We start from the raw sequence: 27290 nt of genomic DNA on the forward strand, positions 1-27290 counted from the left end.
TAATGTGACCTCCGCATGACCCCCCCGGGGCACATTAGGGTAACAACAGGAGACTGAGGGCACGTGACCCCATGAAGCAGGCACAGAGGAAAGTGCGCTCGGCCAGGGAGATTCAGATTCAAGATTTGCAGCAAGGAAAGGTGGGTGAGATTAACGCAGGGCACTTGGGATTAGCGCTGTGGCGGCCACAACACTGAGCCGGGCGACTGAGCCCCTGCTGATTGGCAGCCCACCGCCCTCATCTGACGCGCTGCCTGTACAAAATCAGTCCGAATCCAGTGCCCGGCTCATCTCCATGTGCCAACTTAGCTGTGAACCTGCTGGGTGCCAGCTTTTCTCAAACCCAATGCCGGGCAGATGCCTACTTGTAGCAGCAAATTCCCCAGTGCTAAATGAAGTCGCAGGCTGCCATAAGTGCAGTTTAAGAGTTAATTTGGCCGTGGCGATTTCCCTCTGCTTGTACCCATTGCTTGTAAGCCAGTGCCCACGGTCCATCACAGGCTTCATGCCCTGCAATTTGGGTAACAGATGCCAGGTCATATGACACCACTGCACCCAGGATGCTGGCTCATTCCATCTCTGAAGCCCTGCCCATTGCCATCCCCATGGTCCACTGACCAGTGCAGCCCATTTGCCCCAAACAGCACGTACAACATTAATTTATATAGTGCCTTTCAATACAAAGTGTAATCCAAGGTGCTTTACAAATGGTAGTAAGTGCCAACAAAGAAAAATAATAAACAAATCATACTCAGATGGTCAGTAGGAAATGCAGAAAGAAACCTCTGGAGTTCTGTAAGCAGTGCCCGCTGGGCACTCTATTGTATATCTGATATACAAAAAAATGCCCCATCTGCTCTGCTAGTGCCCACTGTGGCCGTACGGCAGGCCACCCTCCAGTCCAGTACCCCATACCTCCATCTGCCAGAACTTTTTTTTTTTTTTTGGACCACAGACCCCCATGCCTTGGACACTGCTGCAACAGTGTGCCAGCTTACCCATCAACCCATTGCACCCGAGTTCCAGCTGACCTTTTCAACCCTGTGCCCAATACTCCCCCAGGCCCAATGCCTCGCAGACTGAGGTGGACCGGTACCAGCTCACCCTGGAAGCCGGTTCCCCGCACAGACAGCCGCGTGCCAGTCAACCCGTGCAAGCTCGGGCACGCTCGCACAGAGCGCGCGCCGCCATTGAGCCGCTCCAAACGGCCGGAGGCCCGACCACGAGAACGAGCGCGGCACGGTGCGCGAGACCGGGCCGGCCACGTAGCGCTGCTGCAGCCGGAGGGAGGGAGAGAGAGCGAGCGAGAGAGAGAGACAGACGAGGGGGGGCTGTTGGAAAAAAGAAAAAAGGCAAAAAGAAAAAGAACTGCACGGGGTCACAAAAACACGCAAACTGAAAAAGTGTCCCCAAATGCTCCGCGCGAACGCCAGACAAAGCGGGCCGTGCGCTCTCGGCGGCTTGGTGCGCATTTCGCTTCCTTGCACAATCCAGTCGGAATAGGAGAATGGAGAGACAGAGGGCGCCCTCGCCGGGATTGCCGTGGGTGAGTAAAAGCCACAAGTTTATTTCTCAATTTAGAAAAATGGCAGAAAAAATAAGAAAGCAGGCGCCGACGAAGGCGGAGGTGTGAGCGGCCTCTGCTGCTGGCGCGCTCCCACGCCCGCGTCACTTCAGCGGCTTTGGCAGCCGTGCGGCCCCCCTGTTGAGCGCAGTCGCCGCTGCTCCTCTGGGGAACGAGAGCGGGAGCGGGGGGAAAAACCCGGACGGCGCCTCGGTCCTTTCCAAGTTGGCGTTTCGTGCAAAGCCGTGCTTACGCCGCGGCACACCTAAAAAGCTGCCAGCTGAGATGGGAGAAAAGTGAAAGTGCGCCGCGGAGCGAAGCGGCTGGCTGGACGACGAGTCCGCCGGGGCGGCGTGTGGCCTGGCCGAGCGCGGGTGTCGAAGCGGCCTGCTTTAACCGAGCGGCGCCTTATTGTTGTCGTAAAGCCGATTAAGGTTCACCTCGGGCCTCGTGGCTCCCTCCGTTTTCTCCGCTTGATAATAACCGGATCAGCGAAAGCGGGGGTGGCTGGAGGGCGGGGGGTAGTTTTGGTAGCAGCGGGGTTCGGGATGTCTGCCGAAAGCTGCTAGGCCACGGCGCGACCCGACTCGCGTCCTCCGGTTCTCGTGTCAGTCCGGACGAGGCCATCCTTTCGACAGGCTGCCTGCTTGGCAGGGGTGGGCGAGACGCTGCCGGACAGCCATTGTTTGTTCTCGCGGCTACTAAAATACGCAGTGGCGGTGCCGCTGCTGCTTCAAGGCCAAGGCTTCGGTAAAGCCCGAAGAGCAGCGTTGACAAGGGGGCACGACAGCCCCGGGGGCTCTGTCATCCAAAGGCCCACCCCCCACTCTGTAGGGCACGGGTTTCCAGCGCCCGGTGTCGCCCATTAATCGTGAAGGCGCCGCGGGATGCAGTATTTCCTAGAAAGTTTTCTTTGTTATTGGCCTGATAGTGTGAGGGGGTCTCCGCACGATTGTCACATCAGTTGTGCTCTCGCTGTGCAGTGAAGTAGGGACAGCCGTGCGCCATTGGACGGGACCCGAGATGCGGCACCGCCGCTGGCCACGAGTTTAGGAACCCCAGCAGGCTGATGTGATGAAGCCCCTCGGTATGAGAGCCCTGCTGCCGGAGCCTTTTGGTGATGTTGTTACCCCGGCGTGGTCGCTGAAGCAGAAACCTTGACAGCCATTAAGAAGGTTCTGGATGAGGCCACTGGGACCGCTTGGCCAATGGTGGCCTGTCACTTGTCACATTCCTTATGTGGGACGAGTTGGGGCTTAGTTTATAGGAAGAATTGTGTTTGGTGCAGATCTGTTGTAGTGAGTGGCCTTGCACGTCATTTTATATAGCGCCTTTCTGCAGTGAACTGCTGCCCTTTGTCCCTGAAGAGGCCAGGATTGACCCCCATGAGCTTGTGCTTCCCAGGCCAGTGGCGTTGCCCCAAATCCCCCAAAGATGTTGTGTCTTTGTTTGAGTGTTTCAGATGCGCTTGGTATGTGAGTGGGTTACTCTAAACTGGCACTGTATGGGTGAGGGTGCCCTGGGATGGACTGGCAGCCTTGTGCTGGTGTCTTTAACGATGCTTGAGGTTGGTTTTTGAGACGCCTCCGTTTGCTGTCATTGTGTGAGTAGGCGTTGGGGAGGAGCACCGCTTTGTTATCCGGCCCGCCGCGTGACTTTTGTGAGACCCTAATTTTATTCACAAGATGCAATGTTATTGATTCTATGGATTCTTCAGGGGAACTCGTTCTAACAATATGGAGAGTTACGAATGTGCTAAACGTGGTAAACGAATAGAAGGAATTACTAAGGAGAAGATGGAGCGGCATGCGACAAGAGCAGGAGTTCAGTGGACGGATTGAGACGAGGGGCTTGTGTGTTACTGACATGAGGGAGCAGCAAAGTGGAGCAGAGGAGGTCATTTATCTGGACTTTCAGAAAGCATTTGATGAGGTGCCACACAAGAGGATGGGCATCAAACTAAAAGAAGTGGCAGTTCAGGGTGTGGTGTGCAGACGGGGGCAGAATTGGCTGAGACACAGGAAGCAGAGGGTGAAGGGGTGAGGAACCTCATGAGAACTGGACGATGTTAAGAGTGGTGACCAGCAGGGGGCAGGGCAGGGGCTGCTGCTATTTAAAATAATAATAATAATAATTTGGATGGGAGGGAAAGAACCAGCTGGTGAGGTCTGCCAATGACACTAAGATGGCAAGACTGGCAGATCATCAAGTATCCTGGGCAGATTTGTGGATGATGACAATTAATGTCACTAAATATAAAGAATTACACGTAGGAAGAAAACGGTGAGGTTTGAGTACACAGTAGGGAGTCTGAAAATGGAGAATCCCCCTTAAGAGAAGGACTTGGGGGTCGTAGTGAGCGCGATATGATCAACTGCCAGACAGAAGGCTGACAGAGTGTCGGGTTATATAGCGCCTTGACGTGTGCAGTACAAGTCCTAGGAGGGTCTGCTGAAGCTTTAGAACACACTGGTGAGGCCTTAGCTGGAGTACTGGGGCCAGTTTGGGTCTCCATAAAGACACAGCAGCACAAGAGAAGGTCCAGAGAAGGGCAACAGGGCTGAGTCCGGGCTATGAATTAGGAGGAAAGAGGAAAAGAGCTGAGCCTGAACATCAGGGGGTGAGGGGGCAACCCTGGCAACCCGACTGTAAAGGGAATCCGTGCCGCGCAGGGGGCCGAGACGGTGACTTTAAAAAGAGTTCATCAAGGACACGGGGACACTTCACACAAACATTAGGAACAGAACCACAGACACATGGAATGAGTGAGCAGGTGGGCAGCAGGACTTTAGGGAGTTAAGTGGACAGGACAGATGGGCCTTGTTGGACTGAGTGGCCGGTTGTTGGTCACCATGGCATTGTGATACACTCAGATATGCGGATGGATATTTGAGGAGTAAACCACAAGACAAAGACGCTATTCTGTCCATTAAAGAACCATCAAGAACAAATCAAATGAATAATACATTGAGCGATAAGTCGAATCAATCGGACGCTGCAGCTGCAGTTCCACTTCTGGTTAACGGAGATGGCCCAAAAGTCGATTGAAGTCTACGTCTTGTTACCGAATACCTGTGTGTAAGATGTGGTCGAGCGAAGTGAGCGCGTCCTCAAGTGATCGTCTCACACACACACACAATTCCAAAGATGGTATTTTCGGACTCCGGGATGTCTAAACCATTGAGACTCATCAAATCCCCCACACTTCGTATACGAGAAAAGTAAAAAGGAGACCTCAATTTCTAGAACGTTCTTGCAGCAGCAGAAGATTTCAGGAAAAGCCGAAGCAGCAGGGTGACGAGTGAGAGGTGCGGCGTGGACGGCGGTGGAGTCGCTCCACGGGGCCTTTGACTCCACTCTTTGTAGGGTGGTGGTGCTGACTAGAAGCGTACCAGGCATGGTTGGCATCACACAGCGGGCATCTTTTCAGCCCCCTGAGCTGTTAACGTTGGGTTTAAAGGCTTACAAACACTTGAGCAACGTCAGACGTGACCAAACTAAGTGAAGACACAAAGTAAAGCAGAAGCTGGATTTTTATTTAGAGTTTAGACTCGCATGAGCGTGTGTGACATCGGACCCCCGTCCCTTTACACGGAGTCTCCCACCGCGCTGCCCTGCTCAGCACTTGATTATCGCCGAGAGAGGCGGCCACGAAGCCTTTGGACTGAGACAAGCTGAAGGTCTGTCGAGTTGAGCTTCTTCGTATGTGCAGCGCTGTGGTGGTCCGCTGACCCTCAGATGGGGTCGTTGGTTGCTTGCTTAGAGTGACGGCTTCTGCTGTCCACAGTCCCAGCACTGCACAGAGCAACCGACTGGCAGGACGCTTTATAAAATCGAGATTGTCCTGTAAGTCTTTGGTGTGGACCATCCTGTGCCTGGAGGCCAGCTGGACATGTCACACGGACTGACTTACTGGCCCACCCCCCACCAAAGGTGTCACCTGAAAGCTTCAAACGGGCCTAAGAACTGCTGTTCCTCAGACTGCCATGTGGTGTGGCTCAGTGTGCCGCTGCCCCATTCTGTGGTGTGGTCTCATCGGGGTTCAAAGTGCCCACTCGTATGTCTTGACCACCAGAGAGTCCCATGATGTGCTTGTGCCACCGAAGGCTTTGAGTGCAGGTTCTGGACGTTGAGCGTCGTTTCTTCTTCTTCTTCTTCCTTGTCACTGTTCAGGGTCGCGCACTCGCCCAGTGATTGGTAGGTGATGGAATGGAGGTTAGGGGGGGCAGGAGACGATGACCTCCGTCGGCTGGTTGGTCCACCCAAACGGAATGTAAAGTGATAGGTGGACGAGTCACCTGAAGGGGACATAAATATGAGCCCAGAGTGACCACGTCGTCTGTGAGAGTGTCTGTTGTGTTTAGGTGGCATGGCCTGGGCACTGCCTTGGCACATTGGTGAGAACGTCTGCTGCCATTTGACAGACTCTCGGTCACTGCCGTCGTGGCGTGCTGACGTGTTAGAAGTGAGCGGACCCCGTGGGTGGCATTGAGTCTGGGGTCAGTAAGCAGGTTCAGAGCGTTAGTGGCATCCCTTGTGGGGTCTGTAGTGCAAATGCCAGTGTGGACCAACTGACATGCGCCCTGTTGGTCGTTGTAGGAGAAGCTGCCATCCTTGTTGTCATACAGTGACGTTCTGATCGGTGAGCGATACAGGTGGAACGGTCTTTATGGTGCCTTGCCGGGGGGGGGGGGTATGGAGTCGGGGGGGCGGCTGCTCTTTGTGCCTGCAGACGAGTCTGAATTGTCTTTGTTTTTAGTTTTCTTTCCTTTCAGTTGAGGAGGTGACTTTATAATGACAACATTCACTTGGGGACAAATAGTAAAGAGAAAGGACATGGCGCTATATAATAGACAGGCAGGCCGGTGCCTCAAGGGGGCGCTACATGTCCAGGTTACGGGGGTCCTGCAGGATTCTTCAGTGCGCGTCGAGTGAGGCCATCTTGAAACTTCTGTCTGCAGCAGACGAGCAGGTAGGCTGATGGATAGAAAAGGCGCTATATAACAGACAGGCAGACAGACAGGGCACTATATAATGGACGCATGCACCCCCATGCTTCTGTAACGTAGATTTCATTTGTCTTTTCTGACGCCAGTCAACAGAAGAAGACCCTTCAATGTTGATGTGACAGCAGATCTCTGCCTGGTGGTCTCAATGACAGGAACGGCGCTGCTCATCGCAGACGGGAGACGCGGAGGTGGCAGTTATATAGCGCCTCTCCTGTCTGCCCCATAGCCAGGCGCTCATCGTAGGCATTTTGAAATTCTGCCTTTTGCCTCTGCGTTTCATTTGTCAAATTCGCGTCCCGCGTGAGTGCAGGCCGGTGGGCCGGTCGGTGCAGAGAAGCAGTTGGAGCAGCCGGCCTCGTGTGACGCCTTCTGTGTTCACGGGGAGGGCCGGAATGTGTCCCATTCGTTTTCAGACCTACTTGGGTGGGTTTTAGTGTTGGGGTCCAGAACAGGAGCTCACCCTAGACATGGCGCCAGTGTGGCTCAGGACCACTTTGCCACGGGGACAGGACTGGCGCCCAGAGGATGTCCTCTCACTGTTGAGCCCTGCGGACCTGGACGTGTTTGTGTGTCGTCTGCTCTGTAACCCTCGGTGCCATGTCAACATCAATCCCATTGGGTGCTGGTGGCATTGTGGCTTGTGTGGGGGGTTTGCTCCCTGCCAGGTCACTCTGTCACCAATGGGCTGTGAGTGACTGTCACATAAGCGGAGTTCTCTGCTAGCCCAGCACACTCTGGAATCACAGACCCTGCAGCCAAGGACAGGTGGGCACTGACAGTTGTCACCGCTCAAGTCCTGGTTGGCAGTGACTGTGCACCTACACGTTTCCTGGGTGTGGAGGGGCTCTGTACGCCACTTTGGGTGGGTGTCTCGGACCTTGCTGGCACCAGGGGTCTACTTGGCTGACCTCTATGAACGTGCAGATCTCGACAGACAAGCCCTGAGAGTGAGCCAGCGGTGTGTGTGCCAGTTCACCACATCGCAGGTTGTGGAGGTGTTAAAATGGGGGGGGGGGGGGGGGCAGTGGTCGTGGGCGAGCTCTGGTGGTTTCACGTGCTCAGTACTCGTGCCATGGGATGGAGACGCTTGGCACAGAGGGCCTGTGCTGTGTGTCTGTGAAGTTGGAGAGAGGCCACGCGGGCCCTGAGTCCTCAGCTTGTCACACACTTGTCACTGCTCAGCTCTTGTTATCAGGCTGGACGACGATCCTGTGGGCCCTCGTTCACTTTGGCTTTGTTCTGTGGTCACTCGCCACCTGATGTGTCCCCTCTAGCGCTGGCCAGGGCCCTGTCACATCTCTGTGACCAAGTTGTCACTTTCAGTATCAGACATGGCCTGGGTGTGTTTGTGTCACAATAAGGAGTCTGGGACCCCCAGAGCAACCTCTGCACGAGTGAAGACATGAAGGCGTCGGCGTCAAGTGCTTTGGTTTTCTCATTTCCCCCCCCGGTCATCACCACTTTTTACTTTCTGCTTAATGTTTTATTTCTTTTGTGATTTTTTTTTTTTTTTTATTGTGACAAACCCTCTGAAGTCGGTCACAGCGCGGGGGTCCCTCACATCCCTTTGGCTCTGAAAGTCCTGTGAGCCAGAAAAAAAAAAAGTGGACACAAAAATAGAAAAGTCCCGGCAGAGCACCACATGTTAGAAAACAAGAGCCCACCAGAGTGTCGCCCAGAGTCCTGCGTCACTTTGAGGGGTTTCAGAGGACGAGTGCCCACAATGCACCTGGGCTCACTCAGCCATAGAGACCGGCCTGTAGAAGCCCCTAATAAACCTGACAGTAGTAATGGTGGGTTGGACCCAGGTGGGCTTCATGTGTCGATGTTTACTGTGGAAGCCCCTCGCACACTTCGTACCACTGGTCACAAGACTGTGTTCTCCATGGGGTCCTCAAGTCTTAGTGGCCTTAGTTAAGAACAACTCGATGGCACAGTGGAGTGGGTGAGGAGGATGGCACAAGTACCCTCACTGCAGTTTGGGTGGGGTGGGCTTGGTTGTCCGAGTGTTGCCATATAAGGAGAGTTGTATTTATTTATTAGTTAGTTAGATATTCTTTCTTTATTCCCCTTATGTTGCACAGTGGTGGTGGGGGGGTCTTGTCATATGCTGACATCTCGCGTCTGTCAGCTGACGCCTACTCTTATATGGGAACACTCGGACATCCAGTCCCACCACGTCGGGCACAGAGGACCCTCTTGAGGATGGGGAGCCTCTGTGCGATGCCCAGGGTGGATGTGGCAGCACTTTGGTGAGAAGCAAAGCGTTTTTAAATCCAAATTCCGTTTGGCACAGTTGATCGGTGCCCCGGCTATGTGGAATCAACACCCCTGCGTGACGTGGAGTGAGGCGTCACACTTGGCATTTGGGTCATTCAGAGTCGCTGATACGGACAACTGAAAACCGAGGCCAGTGTCGTGTTAGGGGCAGTGCCCACCATGTGAGGCGACCCCGCTCACGTTACAGTCGTGGTACTTTCTGCCCAGTGCCTGTCTGCTCGGCCAGCGGGTCCTCATCCTGAACTGAAGCTGTGTGTCATTTGTTCTCACGTCACTTCACGGCTTGTGGTGAAATATTTTAAGTGGACGATTTTGCGTGGGTGTTGTGATTTTGGTTTTTTTGCATAATTCATATTTAATAGACTAAAACGGACTCATTTTTCAAACACTAACACTGAGAGTTCTCTGCTGACGTGTCATTCAGCACAAGTGTCTCCAGAAATGCGACTGGGGGTCCTCCATACCGACCGCAGCACGCCGGTATAGCGCCTCACAGGGACTGTCCAGTCGGACGTTTTCTTTCCTCTTAGTCGTTCTGCTGTTGGAGGTGGGAGGAGTTTGATGTTTGTAATTAGAATACAGTAAATATTTATTTATGGAGCTTCTGTAAACAGCCAAACAAAGTCCTGTGTGACTCTCAGTTAGCAACTTGACTAAAGACCCTAATTAGGGCGACCCCATTAATGCCAGTACCATTATCCTTCATTCACGTTCTTCCCTGGCCGTGCTCGCTTTCCCGGTGATATCAGATGCGTTCCTGGTCAAGGGCTTTGGAGTGTGGCAGAGAATGGAGGAAAACTCCGCTGGCCGTAAGGATTGTGCAGACTCCATATTGAGTGTGTTTTGAACGCGGGTGCCCAGCTGTGAGGCAATTCCGTTAACCACTGCGCCACCCGGCTCTCTACCGTCATCGCCCGTTTACTGCCAGTTCAAAGAACGAGCGGATCGTGTGGACGTGGGTCTGTACCGCAGTTAGAACTTGGGAAGCCACTCAATTTCCTAACCCCACAGACCCCGCATTTTTTGAAGCGACGCTCAGCGAGCACCCCGAACCCAGCCGGACCCTCGGTTTATCGGCCTCGGCCACCCGCGCCTGACATCTTCAGCCAAGTGTCCTGCTGAGCCGCTCGGCGTTTAGGGCAGTGATTTCTAAACGTAACTTGCCGATCGCCTTCTAAAACGAATCACAACAGAATGCACGCCGTGCGGTTTGTTCAAAAGCGGCCCGAGATTGACATCAAAATCCTTTGGTTTTTCGGTTATCGCGATCGCTCCTCTACAATTGTGGTGGGTTGGATGTGCTGCGGCCTTCCGAGTTGCTGGTTGGCCAGCGCAGAGGACAGCGTTGAGCACTCGGCCAATCGCGTGTCGTGACCCGCCCCTCCCGGTGACTGACGTGAGGTTGAGCCCTTAGAAAAGTAAAATGCGGCTTTCGCTTTCGATGTGCGCCTCTGCGCGCCCGTCGTGTTGTCAGACAATGCAGAGGAGGCTTTGAAGTGTAAAAAGGCAAAGCTACAAACGAAAACCGCAACGCAGAATGCCGCAAGGAGCGCAGATAAAAATAAAGCCACGATGAAGCAGTGTGTGCGCTGGCCCAAGGTTGTGTTTGCATTCCTTTATCGATGTGTGTTTGTATTGAATGGTCCGCGCGTGGCCTTTCTATTCCGCTTTCCTCCGTCGTCCCCAGTGCTCGCGTGTCGGCGGCGGCGGCCTGTCTCGGCTCGGTGCCTGTCTCGCATCTCGCGACCCCATCACCCTTGTTCTGTAGGATCCCGTACGCTTCGTTTGTGTCGCCGCCGCCGCCGCTGTTTCTTCGCTAATTTTCAACGCGTATTCTTGTTGCTAATCCGCCGCTCCTCGCTCGAGACGAGACCACCGAACAAAGAGTGCAAGCCGCTTGTTTCGCTCCAGGTTTTTCCGTTTTTCGGACGGGTTTGTGGGCCACTGTGTGTTTCAGCAGGGCGCCGCCATTGCTCCATTGATGGACAGGGTGGGCAGCACTCTGTCTGAAGTCCGCGATTCTTGAGTTCTGTTGTGGCAGCCCCTCGTGTGTCGCCTCTTCCTGCTCTGGGCTTGTCACCTTCAGTCCTGTCACTCTTTCTGTCTTGTGTGTGTCATTCGCTAAAGTTGCCCTCAAGTGTGTGCAGCACTCGAGTGTCACGCCACACCGATGAGATGTTGTGTTACCGCTGCACTGCCTTGTCAAGGTTTGGGTGAAATTAGGGGAGTAAAGAGCCAATTTCAAACATTCCATTTAAAAAAAGAAGGAAAAGCTAATTGAAGAAAAAATGGCCAAGTGAGTTGGAAAAACCAGCGGACTGGATGACCACTGGGGGTCTCTGGGCAGCACCTTTCAGCAGCCTCTCGCATTGCCCAAGAATTGTGCCATTCGTGCCCTTGCTCAGTCAGAATGCCACCTGTCACTGCAGGACTCACTGGGCATTGGGCACAGGTTTCTGGTTAGGTGGAGGTGAGGGTCGAGTGGCTCCCATGACAGAGGGGCGTCAGTGGCTGTGGCCAGCGCTGTGAATCCTTCGGGTCAGGTGGTGAGCTTTTATAGAGCATCTTGTATTTCAGGGGGCAGTGAACTTTTGGACAGGGTGGTGTGTCTGTGGTGCCTTCTGTCTTTGGGTATCTTGTGTGTTGGCTGGTCACACTTTAGGTAAAGGAGGGCTGTCACCTGCTCGGCCTGTCCCAAAGTGGTATATAGAGCTGTGAAGATGACTCCATGATCAGCACAGACTGCACTGCACTGTCAACGTCACAAGCACAGATTTGTGTGACTGTGCGTCGGGCCATGCGGACAGATAAGGGTGCTGTATAGAAAGGCAGATGGGGGCACAGTCCTGTAAAGCGGCACTTGTGCCCATTGTCCAGCCCTCTGTGCCGTTCTTGTGCTTCAGCCTCGGATGCCCGGAAGGTGCACAAGTGACAGTCGCCATGCTGAAGTGAAGGTTTGGCGGGCGGCTGCTGCTGCAGGTTTTCTTGTTGGCGCACACAGTTGAAAGTGTTGTGGATGCGCTGGGCGTCGCCAGTTTCAGTTCTGCACTTGATTTGTCGTTACACCGAAGTGAGCGCCCAGGGAGGCACTTTAGCGGGTCTCAGGCTCCAGCGTCTGAGCGGGACGTCTCCATGGCACACCAGATGTCCCCTTCCTGCTCGATTCTATCTGAGCCACTGGAGGTTTTCCCCCTGTGCTCCTCCTTTCAGTGATCCGTCCGTGTCTTGCCAGGTGTGGTGCGGCAGTTTTTATTAAAACGTCGGCGGGCAGGGGGCAGATGGACCTGCGAGCCCCAAAGTGCCTGAGCGTGCCTGCTGAGTAGTTGGAGTTTCACTTTGAGTGTGTGAGGCGGCGCGGCGCTCTCGAGGTTTCTTACTGAGACAGTAAACACGAGTGATGTGGTGAGGAGCAGCTTGAGTGGGCCTGCCGTTGTGTGAAATCTGATGCGCGGTGGGCACAGACGGGCACACACACCACTCGGCTGCATGTAGCTTGGCCTTTTGGTGCAGATTTTGTTTTATCACACTAAATGTAAAGTCTGCCAGAGTCACGTTTCATGTGTGTGCCAAGACGCACTCCTCTGGCAGCTCAGTGCCCACACCTCTGTCTTCATTTGTTGGGCACTCACCCACCAGTGTGTTCACGTTTGGGGTTTGTGTGTCTTATATACGGGCACTGTTGCCAGTTTTGAATACTAGTGGAAATGAAGTTGCCGTCACGCCTTAGTTCTTGCTTTCAGGGGTAGTGCCACCCACCCATGTCACTCCTTTTATAGCGCCTTATCCGCATTACAAAGCAGGGCAGGGAGTGGAGGACCAGAGGCTCTCCCAGCAGCACACACCCCAGATGGGACTCGCTGAGACGCCCACGTGGGGCCAGTGCCAAGCTGGCAGACTTTCAGCCACGTGGGCACCAGATGACCATGCAGAGTCCACACAGAAGACGATTTGCATAGCGGAGTTAAAATGAAGTGAAATCGTCAAGTGTGATGCTACTGGTGGGCTGTGCTTTTAATTTGCCCTCGGCCCACTGCTGACTGGCACTTGGCAGTGCCAGGGTAGCAGGGAGGAAGACCACGGCTGACACTATTAAAATGAGGTCAGTCTGTGAACGGCCGAGCGAGGGCCCTGGTGACGTCCTTCAGTGTGAAACTCGGAGCGTTGGGGGGTCCCCAGTCTGCCAGTCCTCGAGGTGTCCGGCAGTATGGTGACTCTGGTGGTCAGCATGAGGGCTTTATGTCACCACAGGCTGACCACTCATCTCGAGGTGGCCTTTGCCTGAGCTGCCTTTTCTGGTCCTCTGTGCCACATGTGCCACCCATCACATGAAAGGCGTGTTGTGCCAACCTTTTGATTTTTTCATCAGCAGCCCGCAGTGTGTGTGAGAGTGTCATTTGTGCCACACGACTGGCTGCACTGACCCCACGTAGCGCACGGCCTTAGGTGATCACGTGGTGTCCACTGGTGCTGTTTATTGGTCAGCGGGGCCTCCGCTGCATTCAGGAAGTTGATATGTGAGTTCCCATAATGCACCTGGGCCTTAGAGCTGTTAATCCCCCCAAACCAGTGCCAGACTGAAAGATAGAAATAAACCTAGGGTGGACGGGCAGTGAGGGGCTTCTGGGCGTTTTTCATGTCCATTGAAGGGGTTTGTGTGGCAGATGATGGATGGCATGGAGTGGACTTGTGCAAGGCCACCTCATTGGAGATGCCAAGCCTGGCAATGCTCTCTTGTTTGCCAGCAGAGAGCACAAATGGTCACCAGGGGCCGGTCATTTTAGGACCTTCCGTCACGTCCTCGGTTCTTGTGTGCCAGTTGAGTCTGATGCCTTGGCCCAAGGGTTGCAGTGTGGCAGCAGGTGGTAGGGCATCTCTGTCATCAAGCAGACACGCTGGGTGACTGGTGCCTACGAGCCCCCGCTGAGCTCTGTAGCCAAAGTGTAGTGGGGCAGCCTGGAGGGCTTCATTCTCGTGTGCCCCTCGTTCCTGCGATTAAAGCCAGTGACCCTGACGTGGCAGTTAAAGGTGACCGAGTGAGGCTCAGAGGGGACAGTGGAGAGAGATGGCCCCCTAGGTGGCACTGTAGAGCTGCACTTCCCGGGAAGTTCAAATGGTCACCTGTGTGGCCACCATGTCTTCGATGCCCGGTTCTTTAGGGACATGACACTGTTTGACAGGGGGACGGTGACCGAAGAGCCCTCTGGGTGGTCAAGAAGTATTTGGCAGGACTGAGGAGACCAAATGAGGGACGTTGGCTGTCAGCATGCAGTATGATTTCGGTTTGAAAGGGTAAAGGCTCCGGCTCGCAGTAACGCCAGTCAGAGGCCTATCAGTTGTAGCCAACCTCGGTGCCCAACTTGTGATCCGAGTCTTTGTGGGCATGTAAAGGTGGTATCATACACACCCTGCACCCCTCATGGGAGCGCTGCTGCTTAGCCTTGGGTTAAGGACGGATGGCTAGAAGGCCAAACCAATCTGCGTTATATCTGGCACATCTGTGTGGGTGCCACCAGTGCACAGTCGGAATGGTGGCATTTGTGACGAGCTGCCAGCCCGTTGGTTAGTGTTGATATGCACTCATTTTGGTATGTGGTGGCAGGGCACTTGCTGTGGTCCTCAAGTGGTCTTTGCTATCACAAGGTGCTTTAGAGGGCAGACAGTCTAACCTTGAGTGTAAAAAGCATGAGCTATAGGGGGCGCTCTTGAGCTGTCCACAAACCCAAAATGCCAATACACAAGTACACTGTAATTACAAAAAAAAAAACCCAAAATACTACAAACTTTGAGCAGAAGGGAAAATAAGCGACACCTCTCCCCTTGAGACCCCCGGCACTCCTGCTCCTCTTCCTCTCCCTGTTCTCCTTCCTCCCTCCACCACACCCTTTACAAGTGGACTGCCAGACTATTTCTATAATCGGATAACTCCTCAGTCCCTGGTGTTCCCCCTGCCCACCCGTCCGCTGTTGGTACCAGGTGGCCCTGCAGGATCTTCAGATGGGCTGTGCCCTGGTGAGGCTGCAGCACACTGACCTCTAGTGGCCCAGAGAGCCTCAAACGTAACAAGCAGTGCGCTCTTTATTACTGCAGTAAGCTGCTGTGATGATGGCGGCCCCTGCTGGTCCGTGAGGGTACTGCTACCCAAGGTAAATCCGAAAGTGAGCGAGGCAGTAAATTAAAAGTGGAATATAGAAGGAGTACATCTCGGGTTTGGGAGTAAAGGGGGCACTGGGGGGAATTTAACGTGAGCCCATGAGGGCCTGCCAAACAAAAAAGTGAAAGTGTGGAGGAGGCCAGAGGGGCATCGGTGCCACTGCCATCACATTCCTCTCCAGTTTGATTATTGCCACCCACGTGGGATACAGTTCCCTGTAGACAATGCCAGTCTGTTGAGGACCTCACATTAGATGCTGTTTTGGTTCTTTTTACACAGGTGGGCACACAAGAACCCTTCAGGTGGCATCATGTTGTCCTGGCACCCTTTGTTCCAGTAGTGAGCCCCCCCCCCCCACATTGCAGATTTGATGTGCTGTAATTGGTAAACGAGGCAGAATGAACAAGTGCCTGGTGGTGGTACAGCTCAGCTTGGTACTCTGTGATGCCAGTGTTGGATTCCTTTGCTCAGTTGGTTTGTGATTTTCTTTGGGTGCCAGTGTGACTTTTGAGGCCTTTCAGAGGAGAGGCTGACTGTAAGAGATGACCCTCTGGTGCCATGCCCTCGCCAGTCCTGTCGCTCACGTGTGCCAGCTCGTCATTCATTGTCTCTCTCTTGTTCTCTTTTTAGATGATGACTCTCGAGATTTGCTCATGGCTGCTCACACAGCGAGGACTGCTTTCTCAAAACCCATCCAGAAAATAAGCTAAGAGTGGAAAAAACAAAAACAAGAAAGCTAAGCAGAAAACGGAAGACGCGGCGGGCGGGCGGGCGGGCGATGTACTGTGGACCGAGGGCACAGTAAGGGCACCACAGGATTGACGGCTTCAGTTGCCTTGATGCCGAGATAGAGCGGCCAGGCCGTCGGAGCCGAGGCCCCATGTGAGCTCTTTTCCGGACTTTTCCGAGGTACGACAATAAACTGGCATCGCGTCGCCCACCTCCCGGTCCTCTCGACCAATGAAATCTTGCCAAAAGTCGAAGGAGACGCACGCCACCCAGGGCACGGTGGGCATGGCCCAGGATGAGAGTCGTCGCACTCAAGTGCCACCGTCCTTCTACCACGGTGCCAATCAGGAGCTGGACCTGTCCACCAAGCTGTACAAGCGGGACGGAGGTGGGAAGCCCTACTCGGTGCTAGTGGACAACAAGCTGAGCAAAGGCCACCTGGCAGAGCCTGGCGACCAGCCGCCTCAGCAGCAGCCCTACTACAGAGAGGGGGGCAAGACGGGGCAAGAGGGGAGTGGCCAGGCCGGGGACGGCTCGGAGGAAACGGACGAGGACGACGAGGAAGAGGATGAGGACGACGAGGAAGAGGCCTACAAGAGAGAGCAGATCATCGTGGAGGTGAACCTCAACAATCAGACGCTCAACGTCTCTAAGAGCGAGAAGGGCGTCCCCTCGCAGTCCAAGGACCCACCCGTCATCAAGTCGAGTAGCGAGGAGGAGGAAGAAGAGGACAACGAGGAGGAGGAGGAGGAAGGCTCCAATGAGAGTGAGGACGAGAGGGAGAAGGAGAAAGCCAAGAAGACCAAGCGGGCCCCTGCCAGCCCACCTCGCAAGACGAGGAAAGCCGCCATGGCAGCGGCGAGTGCCGTGACATCATGCGTTACCAGGGGGCGCAGGAAGAGTGCGGAGCCGCCCAAGAGGAAGCGGCGGGCTGCACGCGAAGCTAAGGCCTCCTCGGGCACCTCTCCGGCAGCTGCTGCTGCCTCCCAGAAGGGCAAAAATGGCGGGGAGGAGAAGGAGATGCTAACGTGTGAGAAGTGCCCACGGGTCTTCAATACCCGCTGGTATCTGGAGAAGCACATGAACGTCACCCACCGGCGCATGCAGATCTGCGACAAGTGCGGCAAGAAGTTCGTTCTGGAGAGCGAGCTGGCACTGCACCAGCAGACGGACTGTGAGAAGAACATCCAGGTAGGACGTGGGGTGGCATGAGGCACTAAGGGGGTGGCATAGCATGAAACGCAAGACTGCTGTTTGGTTTTTATGTGGGGGCATGTAGTGAAGTTAAAGTGTCCCCTCTGGGCTGGCGTGGGGCATCTGCTGTGCCTTAGCAACAGCACATCTTGATGTCCTCTTGTCTTGCATAAAGCAGACGCCATCTCTGTCAGCTTCAGGGATGGCGCTGTAGCTGATCACACGCCAGGTCATGCCAGTGTTAGCTAGTGACATGGCAGGTGCTCATGCTTTACATTCAACCAACCACACACCTCCACTTCACATGGACAGGTTGTAGGAGCATGTGGCACAGCTCTGCCCTCTTACCACCTCAGGCACTGAATGGCATGGACGAGTCTTCATGGGGCCACTTGCACATGTCTGTCACCTTAATTAATGGCTCTGGTAATGCATCCTGGTTTCAAATGCCGTGTGGTATTTCAGTGGTTTCTCCGTGTAGATTTGGGGTAGCCGATGGCCCAGCGTGAGGACATGGGGCTGAACAGGTGTGCCACCCGGGCTGATTCCTGCCATGTGTTTTGGCATTGTGACTGTGAGCCAGAAAAGTGGGTATCATTTGAGGGTGGTGTGTGCCAGACCAGAGTGCCACCTTATATTCCACAGCCAGGTAGAACTTTGTCCCCAGGGGGAAATTTGGCTTTCTTTAAATAAATAAAGACGTGCGCACGCACACACACACACACACACACACACACACACTCCTGCCGCCCCCGTCCCAGTGAGGCGCCGTACAGGCCTACTGCTGTTGGTGTCGCGAGGGGTCTTGGCACACTTGTGCCTAACGATTCGTAGTCTGGAAGTGTAGCGTTGGCCGTAATGGCACTCTGCGTCGTCCAGGGGGTCCAGCTTGTGTCCCAAAGCTGAGGTGGCTCTGCCTTTTCTTGTATGGTCAACTCTGCGTTTTGAGACCGGTCCAGCCTGCCACTGATGTGGACCCCCAAGTACTTGTAGAAGTGGACCATAGAAGTCAGTCGCCAGTTCCTTGGGTGCCCAGCTGCTGCTTTGTGACACTGCAGTTGTGCCAGGTGTGGTGACCTTGCTGCCCAATCCCTTCCTGGTGCCCTCAGTGTGCTAATACAGGGGGTCTTGATCCTGTAGACCGGGGGGCACCTTAAACACTCACGACTGCTGCTCCATTGCCTTGAGTTCATATGCTGGGGCCGGTAGCTGTCTGTCACCCACTGTGAGGCTGCTGCCCCATCCACGCTTGGTTCCCACCTTATACCCAGTCCTGCCAACCTCTGCTGTTGCCCCCTGTGCATGCTGGAGTTGAATAAGATCAGCAATGACCAAAGGACACTGGGTGACAGTCTGCAAAGGCGCTGTAGTAACGTGGACTGCGGTGACATTAGGTGCCCAGTGTCGGCCAATCAATTTAGCGGCACCCTGTGTGCCATTTAGACTACGTGTGGACTCCCACTAGGCCCCCGCTGGCCTGCACTCACACTGCCCTTAATGTCAGTGGTCCGGGCACACTTTCATCGTAACCGGGTGACTTTGTGTAAAACCAAAACAAGATGTGAACACGGCGTGATGTTGTGCGTGCCAAAGTGTTTTGTCCTTGGAGTCGTGCAGGGCAGGGTGGCACTGTGCCTTCCTACAGATTTACTGAGCGGGTGACAAATGGTGTTAAGGGAGGAATCTGCAGCTTTTCTTGCCAACTACGCTGCACGTCCATCTGTAAGGTGACAATACAAACCCGTTATAGCTCAAATGGTGTCAAATGAAGTGAGAGTTGCACCACCTGACTTGTCACCTCGCTGGCGTCACGTCTGTTTTCCATGCTTGGGCACATTTAGCGATCACACTGTTCCTGAATCCTACTGAACTCTGCCCAGGCACACCTCCTCCAAGCGGGCCAGGGCACGGAGCGATCACACCTGTCAAACTACTTCACTTGGGGGGGGGGGGTGTGGGGGTCACATGCGGACAAACATGCTCGGGCACAAAATGAAATGCCAGTGTGAGTACACTCTATGATGGGTACTGCTTAGGCCGAGGCAGGGTCAGGCAGCAGCCCATCATAGACGGGATGTCAGTCACCATAATGTGATGTGTTGAGAAGTCTCTGGCAATTGGTGCCCTCACCCTGGGGGTCAAGATCAGCTGTGCCAGTGGGCAAATCAAGGAGAACATTTCCAAATATTTGCAAGGCTGACGGGTTGCAGCCCATAATCGGTGGCATGTAGCGCCTCACAAGCTGAACTTACCCTACTTACAAAAATCAGACCTGCAGCCCCCCGTCTTTCTGTCCTGTCTACCCCCCCGCCCACCTCCCGGCTGGGACCCACAGTGCAGTGAATGAGGCGCTTGGTCACATGACAGTAGGGCGGAGCACCCTCTTAACCCCCCCCCCAGTAAGCTGGCACACTTCTTGGCCGTGTGACCAGAGGAGGGGTTGACCCCTGAGCACTGTGTCACGAGCGTCTTTGGGTGGCTGTCATGTTGGCTTGTCTTCCTGCCTTTGAAGTGCAGACGGAGCCCACTGACCTCTCGACGGGTCATCTCATCGAGTCGAAGAAGCCAAAGCACAGCCACATCTGGACACCCAAAGTGCTTAATGCCAGCTTGGACCGGACAGAGGGGGCCCACTCGCTGCCAGTTCTCTGTAAATGTTTCACTGAAAGAGCTCAAGAGAAAATGGCAGAGCTGGTGATGCCAGGCTGGGAATCAGAGGCCCAGTCCCACAGTGCCCCCTCTGGAGACCGGGGGCCTCATGTATAAACGGTGCGTATGCACAAAAAAGTTGCGTAAGAATGTTTCCACATTCAAGTCGTGATGTATAAAACCTACACTTGGTGTAAAGCCACGCACTTTTCCACGGTACCTCATACCCTGACGTATGCAAGTTCTCCACTGGGTTTTGCAGACTGGTGGCACCCAGCGTCAAAGCTGTGCCACTGTTCCTGTGTGGTTTATCTTTCTTTTTCAGATCCACATCCCTGACGCGGCTTTAGAAATACACTGAAATAAATCGCATATCGTTTATAAATGTAATGCATCTGATTGTAATTAACCAGTAACAATATACCAATGGTCCACAGAATGGTCAGAGTACTGTAAATACCAGAACTGCTTTAGCGTTGTGACTCTCACTGCACCTTCTTCTTCTGTCAGCTGCTCCCGTTAGGTGTTGCCACAGCGGATCATCTGTTTCCATGTTAGTCTCACTGCACCACTCGGAGTGTTTATATCACCTCGCGGTTCACAAACAGTTTCATCCCAAGAACTCTAAACGCACTCCATCAGTCCATCAAGTGCTCCTGGTAGAACTGTCTGGACTTCGAAGTCCAATCACCTCACTGGAAACTGGGGATCCAGTTATAATATCACACAACCTGCGCCACTTTATAAAGCGCGTATTGACATGATGACGATATCATTTTTAAGATGAAATGCAGCAAAATATGTTGATTATATTATACAGATAAAACTAACTTCATTTAAATAATCTGTATTATTAATAATTAAACATGTGAGGACACGGTGCCGCAGCGTATAGCTAGTTAACGGATTGATCCTGATTGATTGCTGTATGCTGGAAGGATAGACGGATAGAATAATTAAACACGTATTACGAAGATATTTCAATGTTCCTTAAAAGTTTTGAAGAATCGGCGTTCTAAGCTTACAGATGGCTTCACGTCTATTACAGAGCTGATTGTGTGGCGATTGGGTATTTGGAGAAAGAAAAGGAAGGACAGGAATTGGAGGTTCGTATGTTTGAAAGAGACAGGACTGCTGTGATAAATTATTTCATCGAAGGTCACGTATGGCGCAGCAAGCCTCTTGTGTGAGACACGACCAATCACTGCGCCACCGTGTGCCCATGTTTAATAACACGCTTTAACTCATCATCATGAAAATGATATCACGTATACATCTCAGTATTTGAATTACTCAGAGAGCTGTAATATCACGAATGTCATGGATTCTGTGTCCTGTCGGAGGAAGAGCACGTCGTGATTCACACACAGTGCACACAGAAGATCAAACACACAACAAAGCATTTAATGTGCCACTTTAGTTACGATGGGATTTGAGAATCTAGCAAATTAAATGATTTTAAGATGAAGTTTATGATGTTCTACTTTAATGACAAAATAAACTACGTGATTAAAGTTGACATTTCGTGCTTTTTTTCCCACTTGTGTGCCTATTTTTCTTTCTCTGTACCCTAATAAGCCTTCATGTGACACTCAGGTGGGCTACGACTCCCCTTTTCACGGCAACTTTGATATCTGACAATTTCTTTTTTTCTTTCGGGCACTGTGCGAGCTTTCGAGTTTCTCCGACACGCTTTGTCACTCGATCAACTTCCTTTTGTTGTTTATCCCACTGTTTAAACCCACAAATATTACGTTTTTCTTTGCCTCCATTTGGTATTCGCTGAAATTCTTCTATTTTTCCTCGTACTTTTCCCATTGTCTTTTCACAGAAGGCTATTTATATTGATTTGCATATTCAAAGATTCTAGGAGGAGTTGGGGCGGGACAGAAGGCGCGTGCGTTACTTTTCACGCTGATTTGGATTTATGGAGCAGAAGAACATGGAAGTTGGCGTGCGCACAGATTCCTGCATCTGGATTTTTCTGTGCGTACACACATTTTGGCTTTTGTGCTTACGTCATGTTATAGTGTGAATTCTACGCACGCCGTTATGCATGAGGCCCCAGATCTGAACAAGTGGTAGGAGAGCATGAGATTAAAGATTGTCTGCCATCTGAACTACCTGGGCAATGCCAGTCATGGAATGCCAGGGTGTGGTAGTGTTTGATGTCCCCGCCATGGCAGTGCCTTGTGGAATCACACTGCTCATCCTGTAGTCTTAAGTAAATAATGTGACCTGCCAAGTGGTTAGCGCAGGTATGGCACCATGCCCGCCAGTGTACCCATGAGGCCACAGTTCTAGAAGTGACTGGGGACTCCAGAGGCTGAGGTCGGTTGGTCCCCTCCCCTGCTTTTTCACCCTGTGTGCCACAATCTGGGTCGGTGGCTTGTTGGCAACCGTTGTGCTTTGCCCGGGCCATTTTTTTTTTGTATTTTCATTGGCTACATTCTGGCACAGTTGCCTTTGCCAGAACTGATCTGGGAATGTTCTTACTGGTCAGACTGGACTCAGGACACACTTGACCACAGCAGCCTGGCTCTGGGCTTCTCATGTGTCCTTTGCCTTACTAGGTTGGCACTGAATGTGCCTACTTGTGACTTGCGGTGTTGCTGCCATTCATGTGCCTCCCACTGTGGTGCCCACAAAGATCATTCTGGTGTTGTGCTCTTCTGAGAGCCGGAGAGATGGTTTGCTTTTTGAGTCTTGAATGGGTGAGTGGAACACGAGGTGGCTGCCTTGGTTCTTGTGTGATGTTGAAATTGGGTCTGAGGGGGCACCTTGGCACAGTGCTCTTTTTATTTTGACTTTTGTCTTGTTTTTTTTTTTTTTGACATGTTGGCAGCTGTTCTTCCAGCTTTTCTTGTATCTGCCCGCAGTTTTAATATCTCTGGGGGGGGTCTCATGAGAGCCTGAATATGACGGGGGTGGCCATTGCTCCGGGCCTCCACCAGATGGCGGTGTTGTGCTGTACAGACAAGAATGGCTGCTGATTGAGGGGCTTGTGGGAGGGAAGCATCCATGGTGGCTGCCAGTCCTCCATGGGGCCACTGGCACAGAGTGGGCATTCTGAGCCGTGGTTGCCGTGGGCCCCCTGGTGTATCTCGTCGTTGCACGGCTGCAGTTTCTGTCTAATAAATGAAGACGGCTGAAAGCTAATCCTGAATACCCTAGGGGCGTGTGAAGTCGTGAGCCCCAAAGCATTGTGGGTATTGTAGTGCACGTTTGCTGCCGTGACATGCCAGGGTGAGGAGCGTTTAGTGGCACCCCGGGCCTGACGATTGTTGGGGTGGGCTCCAGCTCCCCTGAGACCCTTGTCGGCCTGTCAGGTAACGAGCCACAAACATGGAACAAAAAAGAAATGTCATTCTAGACAAGTGTAAATCCCTAAGGGCCCCCCGAGGTCCAGTAGGAAAGGCCTGTCGAGGGTCCACCGCTGTCCCAATGCACATCCTTCACCTTTTGAGACTGTCACCACTGCACAGGCCGATGTCACAATCCGGACAGCAGATTCTTTGTCACTCTTCTGTTTTTTTTCCCCCCCACATGATTGCCGTGCCCTTTGTATTATGGTGGTCCGACACAGCACAGGGGCTCAGTGACGTCCACATTTCCTCTGACATACACGTTGACAGTTGTTGCATTGTGAACACTGCTCAGGGGGCAAACATCTTGCTTGTCCTTGCACTTGTTCTGCCTCCTTTTTGTCACACAGCTCCTGTCACACCAAGGTGAAGCATCATGGGCATATCCGGGCAGTTTGGTGACGCGTACTTGCATCACGGTCACTTTCTTTGCCAGCGTCTGTTGAGGTGGTCACTTAGTTTGAGCAGTGCTTTCAGATTGATCTTTGTGTTTTGGGGGCACCAGGCCTCATGGCGCTTTGTTTGCCTTTGTGTGTTTTTGTTGGAGGCTCCGCCCCACTCATGAATATTGATGAGCTACCTTTGAGTGGTAAGCATGTTGGGGATTTCTTTTGCAGCAAATTGTCACTTCATCCACTAGATGGCAGCAGAACGCCGTCCCGAGTGATCCTCAGGCTCAACACTGTAAAGCAGGGGTGTCAAACTCCAGGCCTGGGGGGCCGCAGTGCCAGCCGGTTTTCATTCTAACCATCTTGCTCATTTGTGACCGGGTTTGGCTGCTAATTCACTTCTTTTGTTTTAGTTTTCATTCACTTGGCTCCGCCCCTTTAGTTTTTCTCTTTCCTTAATTAGCAGCCAAACAATGATGAGACACAACGAGCCGTCACATGACCAGCTCACCTGAAAACAATGAAAGGTGGAGGTGGTCTCAGTAAGGCTGATCTCTCGGGTCCATGGTGACGGTGGTCTTAGAAAAATCAGCAGTTCTGGAAAAGTCTGCTGTGGCAGAATGAGATCAGCAACAAGCCGTGGAATTAAAGAGCGAGTTCAATTAGCAACACCACAGTCTGCCTCTGATGAAGAAACTGGGCGGAGTTTAGCTGCTCATCCGTCACCTCGGCTCACATCGCCGTTCTGTTTGGCTGCCGTCTGATGAAGAAAAAGAATCAACTCAGAGGGCCGAATCCTGAAAAACGGGGGGCTCTGAAAATGAAGGGAGTAGAAGTTAATGAGCAGGGAAACTGATTAGGAGGAGGGTGAGGATGAAAACCTGCAGCCACTGCGGCCCCCCAGGCACACCCCTAAACGGCTCGGGGTCAACACCGCGGAGGTAAACTTGGATTTTACAAATCCACCCCCCCCCCCCCTTTGTTGTGTTGTTGCCATGGACACAGTGTAGTGTGATTATTGTGCGTCAGCCGCTGATCCTCCGCTCCGCACTAATGACTCCCACCTGTAGGTGGCGTCCCTGTCATTTGTGCTTTGTCTGACTGTGGAAGTGTCACGGGTCGTGGCCACCGCCACTCCTTCAGGGGGCTAAAACCTGAATGGCTGGAGGAGAGCAGAAGAGTGCAGTTTAGGGTACATCGGGCACGGGCAGGCCACCCGGTCATGGCTGTGCCCGCTTGCACACACCCACACGCATAAGCACATGGGGGGTAACTTGGCCACCTGGACACAGGGAGATCATGAAAAGCCCCTCTTTAGCCGGACCCTCTCTGCTCAGGCTCGCTCGTTTGGACTCCATGAGACCCCAGCGTGACATTTGGGCGGGGGTCCTCCCTTCTCGCTGTCTGACCGTGTGCCTCTGCTTTTGCCCCCCCAGTGTGTGTCGTGTAACAAGTCCTTTAAGAAGCTCTGGTCCCTGCACGAGCACATCAAGATCGTCCACGGCTACGCCGAGAAGAAGTTTGCCTGCGAGATCTGCGAGAAGAAGTTTTACACCATGGCACACGTACGCAAGCACATGGTGGGTAAGTGGACTTGGGCGCGGGGGGTCAAAGCATCGCTAAAGTGGTGGCGGACCCTGCGGGTGGGATCTGCACAGTTGTTGTTTTTCTTGTCATTGACACCTCTGGGCTCCCCAGCATTGCCCCTTTGGGACACCCTGCCAGCTCCGACTGAATGTGACCCCGTAAGCAGATTCCCATTGGCACATCGTGCCAGCCACGTATGGAGCTGGGCAGGGCCGAATGTGCTGGCATTTGGTGGAGCGTCATTGGCCGTGGATGCGGACCCTCCACTGGGTGACCCCACCTTCCTGTCCAAAGCGCATGCTGACTTAACCCCACTAGCTTTATGTTTGTGCCCGCCTCGCCTAACTGGGTCTTGTCCCCTTTCTCTCCGCAGCACACACCAAGGACATGCCCTTCACCTGCGAGACCTGCGGCAAGTCGTTCAAGAGGAGCATGTCGCTCAAGGTGCACTCGCTGCAGCACTCCGGCGAGAAGCCCTTCCGCTGTGAGGTCAGTGCCCAGTGTGCGCCAGTGTGTGCCAGGCTTTAGGAACGGGGAGGAGGAGGACAATTTGAGACCTCTGGGACGCGGCTTTGGTTAGTGAAGTGAAATAGCAGAGCGAGTGTCCACCTCGTGTCCTGCCAGGGTGAGTGTGGGGGCCAATCACAAGCCAGCCGACTCTTCGGGGGTCCCATGGCCAGACTGGGTGTGAGTGGCAGGGCGCCGGGTGTATTATAAATCACTCGGGTAAGTCTGAGGGCCTTGGCGGGGAGCAGGGACGCCAGGGAAAGCTTGGGTGCTTTCAGTCAACATTGGGGGCTTGCCCACCATCGCCACATCCTCCTCAGTGTCACTCACTTGGACTCCCAGCAGTGGACTGGCGGCCGCTTTAGGGCTCGTTGGACTGGGGAGCGGAAAAAATGCACTTATGGGGGGGGGGGGTCACCACGAGACCCACAACACAGCCGAGTCGGTGGTCTTCATCACTGTGGACAAGCTGGACACCTTGTGGTGGTGCTGGCTGTTGTCTAGGGGCCGTCGCTGGGCTCGCATCCCCTTTCAGCGGGTCATTTTGGTGCCCCCTGGTTCTCGACGCACTTTGCCAGTGAGCCCCCCCCCCTTCTCGCTGGTGACCTCGTTTTGCATGTGTCACTTGTCCTCCTTTTGGGTATGTGCCCCCCCCCTTGTCCACTGTTTGATGTCCTTCTTAGTTGGCATTTTATTGTTCCTGGCCCTTTGTCCATATTTGCACATAATGCCACGTGTGGCCCTTGTCCAGTGTTGGATGCCATCATTTTGCATGTCTATGTCCCTTCTCCTCCGTTTGTCACCCATATTTTGTACCTGCTGTCTGCTCCTCATCCACGTTTCTTGTCCACGTGTGCCCACTGCTGGATGCCCTCCTTTTGCCCTTCTCGCCTGTCTCATCGTCTTCTTCTCTTTTCAGAACTGTGATGAGCGTTTCCAGTACAAGTACCAGCTGCGCTCCCACATGAGCATCCACATCGGGCACAAGCAGTTCATGTGCCAGTGGTGTGGCAAGGACTTCAACATGAAGCAGTACTTCGACGAGCACATGAAGACTCACACAGGTGAGCCGTGGGCACAAGCCGGGGTCGGAGGTCGAGTGGCACGGTCTGACTGGTCTGGGTGTTTAGATGGTCTCTCTCTTGAACCCCTGCCCACGCGTGACGCATTTCTTTTGTCTTCTCTCGGCAGGAGAGAAGCCCTTCATCTGCGAGATCTGCGGCAAAAGCTTCACCAGTCGGCCCAACATGAAGCGGCACCGCCGGACTCACACCGGAGAGAAGCCGTACCCGTGCGACGTGTGCGGCCAGCGCTTCCGCTTCTCGAACATGCTCAAGGCCCACAAGGAGAAGTGCTTCCGGGTCACCAGCCCCGTCAACCTGCCCCCGGTCCTTCCGCTGACCACGACGGGCCCCGTGCCACCCCCCTCCTCTCCCACGCCCGCCGTCCCGTCCCCTGTGGTGGCCGCCCCTCCCCTCGGCCTCAACCCCATCGGCTCCTTACCGCCGCGGCCCATCCCGCACCCCTTCTCGCACCTCCACCTGCACCCGCACCACCACCACCATTCCCACCACCTGGCGGTGCCCCCCGTGTCGCACCTGCCGCCCCCCCCAGCACTTTTCAAAAGCGAGCCCTTGAACCATAGAGGGCACGGCGAGGACAGCTACCTGAGGCATCTAACGGACAAGAACGTGGGGGCACCGCAGCACCATTAGGTGGGACGTGTGCCCGCGCTCGAGGGTGGGGGTGGGGAGGAGGAGGGGGGGTGTGTTTTTTTTTTTTATAGCACCAGACGCACTACGCACGCGGGCACACACGGGTGGCGTCCCCTCATCCTCACACCTGCCCCCCCTGAAGGAGGAGAGG

The 27290-nt window shown here is 53.7% G+C and overlaps 1 protein-coding gene across 2 annotated transcripts; it reads left to right on the forward strand.

Annotated features, from left to right (window-relative positions):
* Nucleotides 1–1266: 1266 nt before the first annotated feature.
* znf652 (zinc finger protein 652) lies at nucleotides 1267–27290 on the forward strand. Of its 2 annotated transcripts, none has more exons than XM_028819433.2 (6): nucleotides 1267–1546; nucleotides 15635–16924; nucleotides 24767–24914; nucleotides 25291–25406; nucleotides 26344–26488; nucleotides 26616–27290. In XM_028819433.2, exons 2-6 carry the CDS (start codon nucleotides 15965–15967, stop codon nucleotides 27137–27139), a joined length of 1893 nt encoding a protein of 630 aa, XP_028675266.1. In that variant the 5' UTR covers nucleotides 1267–1546; nucleotides 15635–15964; the 3' UTR covers nucleotides 27140–27290. The 2 variants fall into 2 exon arrangements, with proteins under 2 accessions (XP_028675266.1, XP_028675267.1); XM_028819434.2 differs by lacking the exon at nucleotides 1267–1546 and adding an exon at nucleotides 10291–10452.

The sequence above is a fragment of the Erpetoichthys calabaricus genome, chromosome 14 (genome assembly GCF_900747795.2).
Source record: "Erpetoichthys calabaricus chromosome 14, fErpCal1.3, whole genome shotgun sequence".
Lineage (NCBI taxonomy): Eukaryota > Metazoa > Chordata > Cladistia > Polypteriformes > Polypteridae > Erpetoichthys > Erpetoichthys calabaricus.

What these genes read in the sequence shown, in the direction of transcription:
- znf652 (XM_028819433.2), top strand. Translation starts at nt 15,965, where the DNA reads ATGAAATCTTGCCAAAAGTCGAAGGAGACGCACGCCACCCAGGGCACG. An exon ending in ACTGTGAGAAGAACATCCAG is followed by an intron (nt 16,925 to 24,766) that starts GTAGGACGTGGG and finishes TTGCCCCCCCAG; the next exon opens with TGTGTGTCGTGTAACAAGTC. An exon ending in AGAAGCCCTTCCGCTGTGAG is followed by an intron (nt 25,407 to 26,343) that starts GTCAGTGCCCAG and finishes TTCTCTTTTCAG; the next exon opens with AACTGTGATGAGCGTTTCCA.